Below are 17,873 nucleotides of genomic sequence, written 5' to 3' on the forward strand. Positions count from 1 at the left end.
TGAACAAGCCCAGACTTGCTCACCTCCTTGGAAAATAATACTTAATTCATCAGCTGTCACAGAGAAGGGAACAGCTTTTGGCTGTAGTAAATCCATGCCCTACTATCCTACCAGTGAGGCTGAAAAGAAGTGCAGGTTTAGAAGTAATCTGCTGAAGGAGCCTGCTGGTTTGGGAAGGGGGAGTTGTTTGTTTGTTGTTGCAAAAAAATTCTAAAATTCATACAAATTTTAGCCCTTGGACAGAACCAGGGTGTGGAACCTGGAGCCATGTCCCTGTGCTCACTTCCAAAGGGTGTGTGTGTTCTGGAGGCAGGAAGTTAAACCTGCTGCTTGTGTCCAGTAGGGCTCACTAAGGAAAGTGCTTCCTGTATCTCTGTTTTCTGGTGAGGTTTTGGGTTCTAAAAGCTTGGCTGATGTAACATCTGCAGCATTTTCAAATGCTTGTCTCCTGGTTATTTTATCCAGCTTGTGCTCGTAACCTTGCTCTTCCCTTGGGCCTCTTGCTTTTGTAAAACATCTGAAATAGTAACACTCAAACTTTTTACAACAGATGATTGACATCACAGGAAAGCTGGAAAAAATGAGGTCTTGATGTTTGAAAAACAAAGGTTTTGATTGCAAGTTTGCATTCTGTGTGAATGTGTCTCTGGCAGCCCTAATGGAATGGTGCCTTATGTGAAGGCCAGCTTTGGGTGAAATTACCTGTCAGTGCTTTAAGTCCATTGTATTTGTGTATTTGAGATCTCAGAGCTTAAAGGCTGAGAGATTCCCAAGTGTCCTTCTGGATTTCCTCTGTGTTTCTCAGCTCTGCTGCTGAATGTTTTACAGCTCCTGAGCAGAGGGTGGGTTCCCAACAGTGAAAGATCACTGTTCTTTCACCTTGAGATTCAGCTGCAGTTTGTGGCAATTAAAATGTCTGTTTTTCTGGGTGTTTTGTGGTATTTGTGAGAATCCTGTTGGATCTGTGTTATGGGAATTCTGTTAGATATGTATCTTATGCTTTCTTGAAGTGTAGCATTTCCTTCCTGTGTGTGGTTTAATTCATCATCTGAAACAAGCTGAGACTGACAGGTCTACCTTAAATTGTGCACTCTAAATTTAGCAGCCAGAGACAGAATGATCAGGAAGGGCTAAATTAATATTATGTCAAAAAGGCCTTGGGACAAGGAAAGGAAAAAAGCCAATTTGGAACACAGGGTCCCCTTTCAAGTCTTTTAGTTCAGAGCAGAATTCAGAGGAACTGCTTTTCAGAAGGAAAAGTTTGAAATGAGCCAGTATTTCAGTGAACTGAACACTGGATGTTTCACTGCCCTTTGTGATCTGACCAAGAGTCACTTTGAATAACTGGCTGAGTGAGAAGTTGATAAATTCTGGCCTTGCAGAACGTCTTATTACTGAGTTTCTGTGGGTATTTTAAAGTAATCTGCATCTGATCTGTTGTGCATTTATTTTCATGAAATGAATACTGCTTGGGAACCCTGCCCAAAATGAGGCTATCAATGGCAAAGGAAGTGATGCCAGATTAGTTATAATATTTCTGTGTGGAGATTTCCTATGTGCTCCCAACGTAGCCTGAAGGGACAGGGATGTTGAATTCAATTAGTTATTTTCATGGTGACTTGTTTGGAGCTAATGTTAAGATGGCATTCACATAGTACAAAATATATAGATTAAAAATTCCTTAATTTCATGGCTTTTGCCCCTTGAGAATGCCGTGGTCAAAATAATCTAGCGTATAAGAAGAGTTTCAGAGGACTATTTCAGGAAGCAGGAATATATGTTTACATTTTAACTTTCCTCCCTTTCTCCTCGACCAGTCAGTTTTTAAACAAATTGTACTATTTTGTCTGGCTTCACCAAACTTCATTCTGCAGATAGGGCAGTTAAAAAAATAATAATTGAAAAAAAAAATCCAATAGAGATGCTGCATTTGTGGAACTTGTAGGCTCATTTCAGGCCTTCTGTTTGTATTTCTTGATTCCCCCAGTTCCCAGATGTGCAGTGACTCATCCTACTGAACAATGGGAACAGCATCTCTTATTCCTTCTCTTGGTCCCAGTTGGCAAAACTGTTACTCAGAGGATATGTACTGCAGAGGGAGAGGAGATTAGCACTGAGAGGATGAGTCAGCCAGGCCTTTGTGGTAACTCTTCTGTGGGGAGAAGAAGCTGAGAAGTCTGTGCTCTGGTGCACTCAAAAGGACTGTCTGAATTATGTAAAATTCATAACTCAGGGGTCACTCTTCCCTTCCTCGCCGCTGTCCTGTGCAGGACAACACTTGGACATCTTGATTTATAATCAAGGAGGATTAAAAAAAAACCCAAAACCAGCTAGCTGATTTGGGTCAACAACCACATACATGATGGTCATCTCAGGCTTTGCTGTGAAAACTTTCAAATGTGAAAATACTAATGAACTACTTGTTAAAAATAAACTAAATAAGAAATATCAGTGCACGTGTGTTCACTGGCAGACTGCTGGGACTGTGACGCGATGGGGCTTCCTATCTAAGTACTGTGATGGTTGAAATTAAAAGTCTGTCAGATTTTAACATTATTTATGAATATTGTTAGAATATTTTTTTAAAGGAAATAGTGTGCTAACAACGAAATACAACAAGATTTGAGTTTTATTCATTTCTGAAAAGCTCAACAACCTTCTGTGAATGTCATTAATCTAAGGAAGTTTCTTAAGCTGCAACAGTTTTTCTCCCAACACCAGCCTGTAAAAGATCTGACCTGGACCTTTTTTGTTTGTTTTTTTTTTAAGTGAACACACCACAAAGTGACTATATTTAGGTATTTACATACAGTATAAATACACATATAGTGTATAAATAATATACATATAGTATAAATAACTTTGGCTTTCCTTTCTATTTTGCTACTTGCAAACGTGGCTTAAAATAGATGGCGAGTTTAAAAATCTCTTTTTCACTAGAACTGTTAAAATACTGAAACTGGAGTCATCAATCTGCATAAAGATATTTTTAGTATCTGATGAATCAATTGCAAATATTTGCTGCCACTTTTATAGGAAGTCATGCTGGTGAACCAGAAATAACTAGCTAAGATCTGGAGAAGGAGAGCATTTGAAGTGCTAAGCCAGCTTTGAATGCAGCTGAATGATCAGACAGATATTAGAGAAACACTAAGAATTTGCCCCAAAAGAGCCAAACCAGCTTCTTTATGGTCAGTATCTTCAAGAGAAAAAATAATTCAACATGAGATGGGCAGCTGATACTTTATTTTGATAATAATTTGCCTTGAATGGAAAATCTACTTTGATTTATAAACTCTTTGTGGGTGTGTATTTTATATACATACATATAAATATCCACAGACATTTGTATGGGTTTATAATACCTGAAACATGAGGTAGCTTTGCATAAATAATAATTTATCAATGGAATTCAAAACTGCATTCAAGTGCACCTTGATATAAAGCTAAATAAACTTGGCTTCTAGATCTGATTAATATTGCTGTCTATTTTCCCTGGATGACAAGGAAAAATTTGAATAGAAAGGAATGTTCAGTTAGTATAATTGTTCTGATTAAAAATACTAACACAGAACAGTCGTAAAACCTGGAGTCTCCGTAATTTCCTCGTTTAAATATGGTACAAGTTGCTCATCGAGTCAGTTAACGCTGAATCAGTTGTGTGTGCTGCCTGTGGATGAACTGAAATGCCCCACACATTTCCCAGAACATCCCAGTTTTCTGTGAATCTGACTAAGATGTAGGGCAAGGTTATTCCAGAAGCCTTTGGAGCGGGAGCTGAATCCACACTTCCGTAGGCCATAACTCAGGACTTAATCAGGGAATCATTAAAGCAGCTTTTCAGTGTGTGCAGTGGGCTTGGGGTTGTTGTTGTTTTGGGAGCTTTTTGGCGGGTGGTTTTCCTCCCTTCATGTTTGTGTGCTTTAATGTTTTGAGCTTTTTTTTAACTTCAGACCCTCTGGAGCTTGTTGGGGGTTTGTTGTTTTGACTGGAAACAGATATTTTGACTTAAGTACTTGGATGTCTTTGAATTCTGTGCTAGAAGAGAATATTCAGGCACCTTCAGATCTGTCAGACCGTGCATATGGTGCTCACACCTGTTCCAGCAACCTGACTTGGTTTCCCAGCTCTCCAAGTGTTTTGCAATTACTGCTTAAAATTTCCCAGAATTAATTAACTTGGCTTAATTGGAGCGTTAGGAAGAGCTGTGTAAGAAACTAGAGAAGCCTGCTTTCCCTAAATCCCTGCAAAAATGAACATTTTTTTTTCATTAATCAGTTTATTTTCTTACCTTCTTATAAATGTGCAAAATGTCCAAGTGATTGATGTGTGGGGTGGGAAATAGGGGAGGCAGAAGCTGTAAATCAGGTGATCCTGCCTGTGTGTCCCAGCAGTTTAAGGCATCCAGCTGTTTCCTGCTCCGCGTGGGAGGGTGGATGGACAGCAAGGCCTCTTAAAGCAACTGGGTTCCTGCTAGAAAATAGGAAGAAGCTGTATCAGAGATGGCCCCTTTGCAGTATTTTTGCACATCTAAAGACACTGTGTGGGACAGAGCACAATAGAGAGAGAAGGGGGTTTTTTTGTAGCTTCAGTGATCTTTTCTTTTTGGGCTCTCCCATCTCCCAAACATGACTAATGCTGTACAGGAAGCCCTTTTCTCTTATTCATGCGGTCTGTGATATCTCTTCTGATCCACAGAGTGCCAAAAAATACAGGAAATTACTTTCACCTTATGAAAATTCATGATTGTAAGGAAGCTCTTAGAGCAATTGTTCTTTGGAAGCTTCCCCCCCCACACCACTCTCTCAAAAAAAAGATAATTTGTTCTGCTAGCAATCCACTGTAAATCTTTTGTTGATACATGGTAGTCTTTTGCAAATACTGTGTTCTCTCTCTTTTATGAAAAGACACTTTTAGTTTTAAATGTTAGGAAATAATCAGCTCCAGCTCCTTTTTGTCTGTGCCTTATGCTGGGAGTGTGTACTTGTCTGATACCCTGATCTCCAGTCTGATTCCTCACAATGAACTGTTGTCTTGGCATCTGTTTACAGTTGTACTGCAGGGGAATAATTCTGTTCTGCTGCCTCAAGCCCATGGTGTCGAGGAGAAGGTGTGATTTAAGAATTTATATTGCTCTTGGAGTCTGAGCTGGTACTTGAAGTTCCATTCTGAATAAGTGACTTGGTGAGGGCACCTACGGTCAGTTTGGTCCCTGCTGACACAGCTGTGATAAAGAATTTGTTTTGCTGCCTAAAATTATTAAAAGGCAGCGGGATTTTCCATTTTATCATTCTCATTACATGGCTACAACTGCAAGACACATGTCCTGGACAATGAAGAATACTTTCTCACTGAACAGATCTTCATCTGAAGAAATGCAGGGGAAGTGTTTCAAGGAGAGTTTCACCCCAGAGCAGTCTGCACAAACCTCTTATGCAAGAGGAAGTTTTCACACAAAAATATATTTTCCCTGTAAATGCTGCCTATTTCTTCTCAATATAAGTGCTAAACTTTGTACAAGATGAGCAAATCCATTGTTAAACTCTTGAGCCTAAAAGGGAAGCTGTCTGTAGAAGAGCAAGTCCTTCAGAATGTTCCTTTTTTTTTCATTTGTTTGTGACAAGCAAGTCTAGCTTAAATCATCACAAATTGTGGGTAACTTAAATCTTTCTCTTTTCTGAAGATATGCCACCCAGTCTAGGGTATGCCTTTGTTAATTTTAAACAAAATACATTGGTTTCTTAGAAATGTGTTTCGTTTTACTCCCACTCAGTGTCAGTTAACTGCATTCATCTTACAAGGGGAAAAAACCCTAATTCTTTAAGTCAAAGAACTGACTTTAATGACACTTCCTTTTCATTGTGAAGATGTACTGGATAGATTTGAGCATTTATTCAAATCTCTACTCAACTTTGATTTCTCTAGACCTAATAGAGAACTGCATTTAGGAGAAATTCTGCCTTTCCTGCACATTAGTACTATATTATGGCAGCTCCACTTGGTTATCAGCAGTTTGTGAATTAGGTTCTGTAATGCTTGTATTGTTCCAGCCCCTGAAGTGTATCGGGATGGTGTCCAAGCTCCCACTTGTGATGTTGCTCTGTTAGCCCTCAGTGCATGTTGGAAAGTGAAAAGGCCTTAGTTCAATTGGATTTGCCATCCTAGAAACAAGCTTAGTTCCCATCTCTTTCCTTTTCCACAGGGTGAATCGGTGAAATACTTCCTGGATAACCTGGATCGCATCGGTCAGCTGGTAAGACACCACCTTCCCTTTCTGAACCAGAGAGCTCAAAGAGACAATGGAGGCCTGGCTGTGCAATGATTATTGATTTTCATTTGGGGTTTTTTGTTGTTTTTTAAATAATAGTGTAGTAAATAATTCCAGTGTTCTTTCTCTAGAAATAGTAAGCTCCAGCTTATGAAACTGAAGCTTAGTATTTGCTTAATCGTTTTTGACAGGTCATGGAAGTTGTATTTATGCACATATTTTCTTTTATCAGCCCTTCTATGCAGTCTCTGGATCTCATTCACTTTTCATGCTGCTCTTATGGCTGGTGCTACTTAAGGTAGCAGAATGGAACCTTAAAAAAATAAAAAACATTACTAGCACTTCTAGGATTCAAAATCCATAGTGGAAACATCTGTCAGGAGACTTGGAGGGGAAAGAAGGGAGATGATTTTCCTAAATAGTAACAGTGATAAGCTGCTGAAGAACAAATCTCTCTACAGTGGTAGATTGGGCCACAACTTATGGTAGAATGTATTACTGTCCTCACTCGTCATAGAGATGTGAACCTGGAAGGAGTATTTCCACTAAAGCTTTTGAGATGGTCTTTTTAGGGGTAATGAACTGTGAAAAACTAGATTTTAAAAACAGAAAATCCTTTCAGTGATGACTTGGTGATCTGCTTTATTGAACACTAAGTGGAAATAACGAATAACATTAGCTGAGAATTTGATCATGAAAAAATAGACTTCAGCCTGAAAACAAGAAGCTTGAAGGATAAAAATGTGAACAAGTGGTTTAGTCCTATATTTTTATTCTTCTATGTCTCAAGGTCTTCTAGATGTTCACCAGTGTTGAGCTAAATGGTCAACAGTCCAGTATTTTAAAGCTGAGTATTCATTGTTCACCTGATAATTTAAAAAGCATGGCTCCTGGTGATTTTACCCATTACTTCAATATTCTGGCCTTGGACAGCATTTTTGAAGGACTCCTTTTGACAATTCTCTCCTTTCTTTTCCAGAATTACTTCCCCAGCAAACAAGATATTTTGCTGGCCAGAAAAGCCACGAAGGGGATTGTAGAGCATGATTTCATCATTAAAAAAATTCCTTTCAAGATGGTGGATGTAGGTGGACAGAGATCTCAGCGTCAGAAATGGTTCCAGTGCTTTGATGGAATAACTTCCATTTTGTTCATGGTCTCCTCCAGCGAATACGATCAGGTTCTCATGGAAGACAGGCGCACAAACAGACTCGTGGAGTCCATGAATATCTTTGAGACAATAGTCAATAACAAGCTTTTCTTTAACGTTTCTATTATCCTATTCCTCAACAAGATGGATCTTCTTGTTGAGAAGGTAAAGACTGTCAGCATTAAGAAGTATTTCTCGGACTTCAAGGGCGACCCTCACAGGCTGGAGGACGTGCAGCGTTACCTGGTGCAGTGCTTCGACAGGAAGAGGAGGAACCGCTCCAAGCCGCTCTTCCACCACTTCACCACGGCCATAGACACGGAGAACATCCGCTTCGTGTTCCACGCCGTGAAGGACACGATCCTGCAGGAGAACCTGAAGGATATCATGTTGCAGTGAAGGAGAGCAGCCAGAGTTCTGTTACAATTTTGCTGGAGGGTTAGATCAAAGTTTTTATCCTTTCTTTATGGCCCTTGCATGCGGTGTAGGACCCATGCGAATTACTTGGCTCAGGAATGCTGTAAACTAGCCAGTCCAAACAGGAGCTATAGGCCGGAGGAGTCACACGTTGATGTTAGCTACTGAATCATTTGGACTAGAAACACTACTGAACCCTGGCCATGGTAGGTTCTGTACCAATTTTGGGACGCTGAACAACACAACCACCTTCTGCCTTCTTAGAAAAAGAAATCTCTGACAAACCATGTACGGAAGACACATTGTTTTAAGTGAATACGCTCATTTTTCAGAGACACTAGTCGTACAAACTGCCTTTTTTTTTTTTTTTGTAGTTTGGAGGTGCTGAATCGATCAAACTAATCTAAACATAATGAGATTGGCAGCTGTATTGGAGAATGTTAATGGAAGTTGTGTTGTTAACCCTTAGGAATATAACCAGATCTTGTGTGCGTGTTCAGCTTTGCCAAGGGTCTACAGTCCACTCACCAAGGTGGATGCACAGCTCTTGTCTGAAGGTTTTGCCTGAGTCTCCTGAGGCAGAAATCTAAAGCTGTGTAAGGAAACTCATGTTGGAGTGAATGGGATGAGAAGCTGAAGCCTCGCTGATATGGAGAAGGGTTTATTTTGCACTATAGGTGAAGGTACGTCCGGTTGCAAAAGGCACAAACCGGACGTGCCTATCTCGTATTGGCCTTTTTAGCCACCAACGCGCTTGCAACAAACGTGGGTAGAGCCCTTCCCAAATCTTCGTTCGCAAAGCCCAGCCATGATAGGTGAAGGTTGTTCCATCATGGGAAAACTGATCTTGGTGAAGCAGCCTGTGCTGGAGCACCCAACCACATATCTGCACAGTGGGTGCTCAAGTGAGATGTACTCCATGGAAACCCAGCACTGTTCTCACAGTGGGCAGCGTGTGTGAAGGTTCAGTATCTCGTGTGACAGGGCTTCATCTACACTCATAGGTTTGAAAGCTGATCAAACTCTTAAGCAAAGGTTTTGGTAGCACAGCAGCTGCTTGATTAGTCCCAACAACTGACCTTATAGGAAGACTGAACACCCTAGAGATCCCGGCTTTTCCAGCTGCACTGATGTCTTTGGACAGCAAGACCTTGCTGTAAAATTAGCCTTTAATCTGTGTTTTAATGGGATCTTTAGCCTATAGTAATGCACATGTAACTCTGAGCACAACTGAGTTTGGAGTTGCCAGTTTTGGGCAGTGGTTTGTGTGTAAAATGGTAAGAGGCTGTGAATAATGTTGATCTGAACTCCGAATTTCCTTGTGCTCTCAGTCTCTGTCAGGTGCCTTTTTTGTGTACAGACATTGAATCTTTTCTACTACAGTGGGGTACATGGACAAACCGAAGATATTGTAGTGCTCTCCTTTAGGTAACTCTCAAACATAGTTTACTGTGCAATTTTTGTCATAGTTTTTATCCAAGAATAAAACCTGAAGGGCTGTTTGTACCCATAAAAAGTCAGCAGATTCCCTGGAGCTCTTATCCCCTTTGAGCCTGTAATGGCATGTCAAAACAAGCAATGTTTTACTTCAGCTGGTAATCCCATGGGAAATGTGGTCAAAGAAAAGTCCCGTTCCGTTGTCCTTTCATGTTAATTTGGATAAAATCTGGAATCTTTCTTCCCCTCTGAAGCTTGCAGATGTTCATATCAGTATTTTTGTGTAGTTGCCTGATGTAGCAGCCCCTTGGCTTTCTTTGTGCAGGCTCCAGAGGGGAAAAGCTGTGGCTGTGTCAGTGCTTGTAACGGGCACAGTACCAAGGGAAGAAGCAACTGAAAAGTTGCAGATGGGAAAATCTAACTTAAATTTGAGCAAACTTAAACAGGAATTAGTTTCCTTGCAACAAGTCTTATTTTGCCAGGACCAACTCGTCTTTTTAAATATTTATTCATTTCTAACCTTGAAGGAGAATAATGTTGTGACTCTTAATATTCAGATGGGAGGAAAATCCTAAGATTATTACATTTGAAAAGGTAAATGTTCCAACACGGTGTGATGCAGACAAGTTTACTCATCACATAAGGTTGGTTTCTCTAAGCCCATTTGTTTGGCTGAAGGCTAAGGCTGCTTTCAAAGCTGTCAGATGTTTTCTGAGTTCTTGGTAGTGGTTTTCACTTCACACAAGACACTGGGAAAGAGAAGGCAGTTGTGGGCTGACCTGACTTCTAGGTTGACTTGACTTCAGTTCTTAGTTTGCTGTGAGCTTTATTCTTTCACTAAATTTTCCAGATGGGTTAATATTATGCTTGTTTTCTCAAATGAGTTAAACATTCCCTTTCAACTGTATTTTTTCTCAAGAATTACCTCAGTTTTTTTGTCTGAATCTACTGTAGTTTTACCTGGAGGCATAGCATGAAATTTCCTGTCCTGTTTTTCTCTTGATACTCATCCATGGTTTTGTATCCTTGGTCACCTTATGAATTTAAAACTCTCAACAGAGCTAATAATGCAACTTTTATTTTAAGTAACTTAAAATCTGCACCTGGAAAAGAAACAGCATGAGATATCTCATGTTGAGCTCTCAAGCTTTTTTTTTTGTTACGATATGGCAGTTTTGCACACTAAGTCAGGTTTAGGGAGCCAGTTTGTTCACCTTAGGCCCATTGTTGCCTTTCTTCTTTTTATTGATGGAATGAGCCTCAGTGAGGGGCCAGTCAGCAGTTTGGCTCTGTGGGCTCAGTGTTCTGTCAAATTTGGATAGTGATGGATCACAGTAGGAACCCAAGATCAGGAAACTCTTTTTGCAAAAGTCAAGCACTTTTCAAGTTGGCCAATTTGGTGGCCCATGAGTAAAAAGGACATGGTGGGTTTTTTTAAGTGTCAGCTTTCTCTGCAAAATACACTCCACTTCTTGCCACAACTGAGGGGTTTGTGTTTGGGTTTTTTCAAGGTAAGTTGTAGTATAGTAAAGCCAGAAAACCATGTTATGGTAAATCAGTTAATTACTAAAGCAAAGCTTAGGTAGGTGAGGTTATTCAAACATCTCGGGACAGGCTTGGTTGGTTGCTTAGTCCTTTCACCAGAAACAAATAGAAAACTTTATTTTAAGTGACATCCTGGAGAACCTTGCAGGTAAACACAGCTGGAGAGAACATCTCTTTTTGTTAACTTTATAGGCTTATTGTTCATTTGGCTGGTCAGGAAATGGGTCACAGGCAGGATGATAACCAAATGGAGACCTTGAACAACTACTTTTTTTTTTTTTTTTTTTTTTAAGAAAAAAGCAGCTTTTTGCCGTCCTTCTTCTGCCACCCCGGGGTCAGTGACCAGTGCTGGAGTGTTGCAAACGGGTTGTCTCTTCTAAGGACAGAGAGGAAGTGCTTCCAGCATGTGCCTGTGGGAGAGACTTACATAATCTTGCAGTTTAAGTAGAAAAACTAACTAAATGGGAGTCATTTATCAAACACTACTTTATATTTGTTGTCCTCAAAACAGGCTTTAAGCTAATAGATGTGTCAGTCAGTCCCATTCCTTCAGATTGCAGTGCTGTCATTCTCTGAACAATTCTTGGATGCATTGCAAGGTGACAGGGGGAATTGGAATTAAAAAGGAAGAATGGTTTTCTGGAATTGACATATTTAATAGGCACTTGTCACTTCAAAGGAATTAAGTGGTTCTTAATGTTTAAAATAAATATTGTTTATGGAATTGAAGTTACTGGCCACTCAATTTTACAAGTCAAAGATTCTTTCCATTTGATACAAAGAATTGATCTTATTAAATATGTCAGCATAGATTATTTGACTTATTAACTTGATAATATATTTGATTTTTTCAATTATTGTTGTGTAAAACTTAGAACTAGGCATGTTACAAGCGCAAAGGAGCTCCTGAAGATGACCATTTCCAGGCTTTCTGAGGCAGCTGAAGCCTGAACCTCAGCCAGGCAGGCAGAGTGGAGAAACTAATAGCAAAGGAACTGTAGGGAGATGGAGTAGGAAGAACTCATTTGTCCATGACACTGCAGACAGAAATGGAATTCCACCAGGAGAGCTAAAATATGGTATGAAAAACAGTGCATTTGAAAAGTGTGTCCCATCCTGCTGACATGTTGTCCCCCCATCCCCATGGCCCCATCCCCCCAGGTGTTCACCCATCCTGGTTACTGTGACCTGCAAAAAATTATGGAATTGAAGAAATTAAAGGAATAGACATGGAACCACTGAAGAAACCAGCAGCTTTCTTTAGTGAGCCACAGCTGCCTTCCACAGAACAGCATCTTAGAGAACAAGTCCTCTGCTGCCTTTAGATGGGTGTCTTTGTATTAACTATGTTTAAACTTACATTAACTTATGTTTTGGAGTCTTTCCTATGCATGTACCTCTTTACTTCTGAGAAAAAAAAGTTGTTCTGCTGCATGGACCTACAGGATTTCTGTAAAAGGCTCCTCTGATTTTCAAGTAGTGGGTTTTGACACCTGACTTAGCTTGGCTTGTGTCATCAAATTTTCAGGATTATCTGCTGGATTGATGGATGATTTGATGCACACCAGCTTGAGAGACAAACATGATATGCAACAACACCTCCACACAGTGCAGTTTGTCTTGTCAGCCAAACCCTGATCTCTCATGACAAGAACTGTAAGTTTAGCTGTAGCCTCTTTTCTATATCCTTTTTCTAGTATAAAATCACGTGGTGTAGTCAGGGGTTTAATACAGCACTGCCAACTCTTTACCTCATACTCCAATTCTGTAACACAAAGTGGTGGGTGGGGGTGTTTCAGTAGCAACTATAAAATATCTGTGCCTACTTTTGTAAATGAGCTTTTAACATGAGTCAATGAGTTTTTTTAGGGAGCATCCATTATGGATCAGGAAGACTGGCATGGTCTGGGCCAGACTTGGCCTGAGTTAATACTGACTCCCCACAGTTCTAGATGAGGACTGTCTAGCCTAGTGAGGAATAATTGGTAAGACAATACAAAACTTAGTGCTTTTTAATAATACCTGTTTTGTAATTAGCTGGAGTGATCTCTGCTTTGTGCTGTGAAGTGGGCACTTCTTTGTTTTAACACTAATCTTTTTTTACATAGATGGAAATGAGAAAAGCCAGGACATTTGAAGCTGAAACTGCTGCTTCGTTACCAGATGATGCTGTCCCTGTGCTCATCTTGGTGGTTGGGCAGTTCAGCTCGATTCTTGACGTTTTTATCTTTCTAATGGCATTTGGAAAGCGGTGTTGAAGTTTGTCTGTGTGTCTATGCTTGTTTTCTTATGGGGTGGGGAGTGTGGAGGTACTAGATTGTCAGTGCTAGTGGTTCTGTGCCTGGCTTGAGGAACTGTATCACAGCCCAGCTCTTGGCATTCGTCTGAAAGTCGTATCTTCTGTCTGGTGTGAAAATACTCAGTCAGAGGAGGGAAAAAAGAGCAGCACTGACTTCCAAGATGGGCATTCTGGTAAAAAAAGCCAAAGTATGTTGGAAGGGAGCAGGAGAGGGGAGCTAGTTTCTAAACAGATCCCAAAAGCTGATGGTGCTTGAAGACTGACTGTATTGAAATGAAATGCCATCTGCACTGACCCAAAAGCTTTGAGTGACTCCAGAGAGCTATTGGCTGTGAATTAAGAACAGCAGGCTGGCAATGCTGGCCCTGCCATTGTAAATTTCTCTTCATCTGTTCATAACTGGGTGCTAAAACTCAATTTTTACTAAAATACACTATGCAGATCTCTGGCCAGACAGTGCATCTTACTCCTTCCTGACAGCTACTTAAACTTTCTTCAAGATACCAGAGCATGAGAAGGTAAGAGACCTGGGTAAGAGGCTGTTTCCATTATTTGAATAAGAACTACATGTGATGGAGAGCAAAATTTTTTAAGAACTAGGACCTGAGAGAGTATCTTTGGAGGGAAGTGACAGATCTGGAGTGGCGCGGATTCTCTGCCGGTACTTCCCGTAAATCTCTTGTGCTGAGCTCGTGTGCAGGTGGTTGGGCACAAAGGCTGAGAGGAGACAGAAGGGAAGAAGGGGGATGTGGAAGAGAAATGATCTGTTGGGAGCTCATGAGACTTGGAAAGGTGGTTGGTGGACTAAGGTTTGGAAATGTGTGTTCAAACTCCCGTTTGCATTGAAGCCATTAACTCTCCGTAGGATAACGAGCATCCCTCCAGTGAACAGCTTGTGTTACCTGGAATGTGGAATGAGCTTGAATTGTTGATACACATTAAAAAGTATTTCTGGAGACTGTGCTGAACATGGCTAGTGTTTCTTGCCCTAGTGATGAGTTGTCTTGTTTGTGGAACCAATATGTACGAAAGCAAACTGACAAAACACCAGGTTATCTCGTGACATGACCACGTAGCTTAGGAAGCCAAGTAATGTTATCTTCTATTCTGCAATGTACTTGCTCTCTGGTGCCTATGCATTAACACACATACTATGCAATATCAGTCTTTTTTTAAATCAGTTCACTGCATTGGGCAACAAAGGCCTGAGTTTAGCCTTAATTTTCTTAGCAATTCACAGGAAAGTACTTAAAAAACAGTGACAAACTAAAAGAAGGTGAAAAATGCATGAAGTAAAAGCACAGTTCCAGACTGCTCACTTAAGTGTCTTTCTAGCACCAAAACAGCATCTGTGATAGAAGCAGCTACTTGCTGTAATAGTTTCAACTTATGAAAACTGTGTACTAGATAAAATTATATTGTGATGTGTAAAAAGTGTATTTTATAGCTTTGGTGACTTAGTTTACTGTTTTGTATATATGAATTTTATAAATCTATTAAAACTTGACTTGTTATACTGTTCTTTATGGGTTTTATCTTTTCACCAGAGTCTGAAGTGACATTTTTTGCTTTATTCAAAAATTTTCTGCAAGAGAAATGCTTTTTGAATAAATTACAGCATGGAACTACAGCTGTCATGCAATGAAATCTCTGTGTAATCTCCAGGTATCTCCCACTTCTCCACTTCTAGGCTGAGTCATTCTTCCTGTGTCCAGGAGCTAAGGCTGGTGAGACATTAACCTGTATAAAACTTGTAACTCATTCTCTGTAGTGTTCCAGGAGCTGATTCTGGGGCATTAGCACTGATGGGAAGTGGGAGGGGAGACACAGCTGGAGTTTGCTTATGCATTTGAAGCTCAGCAAGAGAAGATAATTAAGCCTGTGGAGTTGGCAGCACCTGTTAGAGATTCCTCTCTGCTGTGCAGCATCTGGTAATAAACAGCCATGGGAACTGGACTTGCTGCTTTCCCAGTGCCAGTCCCCTCTTTTGGGCTCACTTGTGTGCCCTGGTACCTTGTGCAGCACTGTAGAACCATCGACCTTTGGAGAGTCACCGGTGTCCCTGTCACATGGCAGTGCCATCCTGTGCCAGCTAATGCTGCCAGAACTTAGGAATGCTGCCAGTCCTTAGGAATGCTGTTCACCTTTCCTCGCTTGTACTCGGAAAGGTCACGTCTGGCAGACTTTTATGGCAAGTCTTAGTTGTTTCTTGTGTGAACTGTTAATGCCAGATCAGTTCCACTGGCAGGGCCACAATTCAGGATACTTCATGGAGTGTTGTTTGTCCTCTTTACTGATAATTGGAAGTGTAGTTTGGGAATGATTGTCTCTTTGTCCCTGGAGTTGATGAGAATTTTCAGGTAACATGTGTTGTCAGTGTTCAGCATCTCTGAAAGTGAGGGCAGATGAATTGCAAACTCAGGGTGCACTAATAGGAGGTTTCCAGGTGTGATCACATACTTGGGAATCTGGAAAGCTCTCAGCAACAGGAGCAGCTCCACATGATCTCCTTGGTCAGCTCTGTGAAAGCAAATTGGCCCTTTTCAGAGCCAAAATGTTCTTGTGAGGTGTACCTTTCATAGCTGCACAGATGTTGCTCCTTGAGAGCATAGGCTGAAGCAGTTGGTTCTGCAGGTAGGTTTGCTCAGTGCCAGTGAATGTCTGTACCCCAGGGAGAGCCTAAACTCCATATATTAACTTGGAATTCTCTTTCCTGGATCACCACGACTACCTGTTACTCGAGCATCTCTTCTGTAATTTCAATAATCCAACACTCAGAAGATAAAAGGGAAAACATGTCTGTTTCCCCAGGGAGAGGCTTCTCTAAAATGCAAAGTAGAGCTTGTATTTTTGCTCCAGTGCACAAGGTGGAAGGTTTGGGGAGGTTATAGTAATATTTAAGTATTTGTTAGAACTCTTTGAGAAGAGAAATTAAATCCTTGTGGTTTCTAGCTCCAGCCTGGTATCTCATTATCCTGTACAGATCTGGGAGGAAGTTTGCTCAGTTATTATCAAATTTCTTGCCACTTTTCCCAAGGCTGGCTGGCATCTTGGGAAGCTGCATGGTGTTAAGGGAGGAAGACTTATGAGGAAAAGTGTTCAGGGATTTTTACAAAAAATAGCTTTCCTTTAAAGCCTCAACTCTGCAGAGCAGAAACAAACTTCAGTGAAAAGTACCATTTTTAGGGGAGGGAGGTGGTCACAGCCACTGTTAAATCACAAAGTGCTGGATACTGCTAATGAAATCTGTATGGAAGACGCTGGTTTCTCCTCTCCCACCTTTCCAAGCTGTTGTAGGCAAATTCACCCCCAACTAGTAAAGACTCTGGGGGTATTTGTTGGTGTTTTTTTCCTGTGGACAGTTGTGTTGTATTCCCACTCTTCAATTACAGCAAGTTCTTGTTTTCAGAGTAGGAGTGGAATGTTCTGCCTGTTTATTCTTGGGAGAAGATATTTGTCTTTATGAGCTCGTAAAGCTATTAAAAGACTGTTTTCTGCTCTCTTCGGGATTACAGACTTTAGAAGTTGCTTCAAAACAAGTCTCCTTGAGCTTGGGGCAGAAGGGGTGTGACTGAGCTGCTTTGATGGTGGAGGATGCTCTAGGTAGCCACAGGATGGTGTGGTTTGGGAGATGTTCTGAGCCAGAGTCTGACGCGAGTCCATGTTGTGCCATTGCCTTGGAGATTGTTACATGAAAGCCAACAGCAGCTTCAGGCAGGAGGTCCCTGGTTCTGCTGGGGGATCTCCTGAATATGGGTCACATGCAGAATTCATTTCAGGATCCTCTGCCTGTCACAACGAGGCCCCCGCAGTCCAGAGGCAGAGAAAGGCGAGCGCTGCCTCGCGGGGCTGGCAGAGCCCTGAGCCCCTGCTGGGGCTGCTGCCCTGTGGGACCCACAGGCCCTTCCCACCTGAGAGCCCAGGTCCTTTCCCTGCCTGTCTTCTGCCAAAGGCTCACCAGACTGTGGCTGCACAGGGAACAACACCCAGGTCTCCTGCCTGCTGCCTGCCATGCAAGCAAGGAAGCTGTTCCTGGACCTTTTGTAGCCAACTCCAGTTCTGGCTGCTGAGCTGCAAGTGACTTCTGGGTGTGCATTTATATATAGAGTACCCTCCTCCTTGCTGATAGTTGGTCCACAGCTTGACCTTCTAAAGTGACTCCTAATTATCTCATCTGTATTTCAGTTCCACAGCTTACTCAGCAGCTTATTAACTGCAAGTTATGCTGCTGTTCCCACAGCTTTCCAAGTAGAAGTATCTCCCCACCTGCTGCTTAAAATGCAGGAAATCTTATTTAGGGGCTTATCTTGAAATTGTTTTACTACTTATTCCTCTGTCAGCTGTTTTCTGCCTCCCTACAACTCTGGCACATGCAGAGAAGAGTAGGAATTGTGCCTTTGAGCTTTACTTCTGGTTATAACCTTCATTTTCTGTGTAACCTTGGCCAGTCCTTTTATGCCTCTGAGACCCAGGTTGCCTCCAGTCCTTACTCATATTGGTGTAGTGTAGTCCAGGTGCAAAGTACTACTTACAGACCCTGTGCTGTAATTTACAGCAGCACCTCTGGAAACCTTTGCTGGTGTGAAGAGTAGCTGCCTCCACGGGAATGTCTTTGCATCACCAAACCCTGCACTGTTATATTGCAGGAACCCCTCTGCTCCAGCTGCCTGAGGCTTAAAAGGGTTTTCAGTCACTTTTCTGCCTTTCACTGCAAAGCTGCCTCTGGGCTGTGGACCCTGCTGAGCTGCCCAGGTGAA

At 41.4% G+C, this 17,873-nt stretch overlaps 1 protein-coding gene across 4 annotated transcripts in view; it reads left to right on the forward strand.

Moving 5' to 3' along the window:
- The window catches only part of GNA12 (G protein subunit alpha 12), a 42,083-nt gene extending 27,446 nt beyond the window's left edge, over window positions 1–14,637 (forward strand). The window contains exons 3-6 of one of the 4 annotated variants that reach the window (XM_027683477.1): window positions 6,203–6,253; window positions 7,248–8,512; window positions 8,651–11,896; window positions 12,346–14,637. In XM_027683477.1, coding sequence (XP_027539278.1) covers window positions 6,203–6,253; window positions 7,248–7,817 — 621 coding nt within the window. In that variant the 3' untranslated portion in view covers window positions 7,818–8,512; window positions 8,651–11,896; window positions 12,346–14,637. Of the gene's footprint in view, window positions 1–6,202; window positions 6,254–7,247; window positions 8,513–8,650 lie in introns of all 4 variants that reach the window. The other 3 variants (XM_027683476.1, XM_027683478.1, XM_027683479.1) reach the window with 3 other exon arrangements.
- The last annotated feature ends 3,236 nt before the right edge of the window (window positions 14,638–17,873 follow it).

The sequence above is a fragment of the Neopelma chrysocephalum genome, unplaced genomic scaffold (assembly GCF_003984885.1).
Source record: "Neopelma chrysocephalum unplaced genomic scaffold, ASM398488v2 Primary Assembly neopelma1_65, whole genome shotgun sequence".
Taxonomy (NCBI): Eukaryota; Metazoa; Chordata; class Aves; order Passeriformes; family Pipridae; genus Neopelma; species Neopelma chrysocephalum.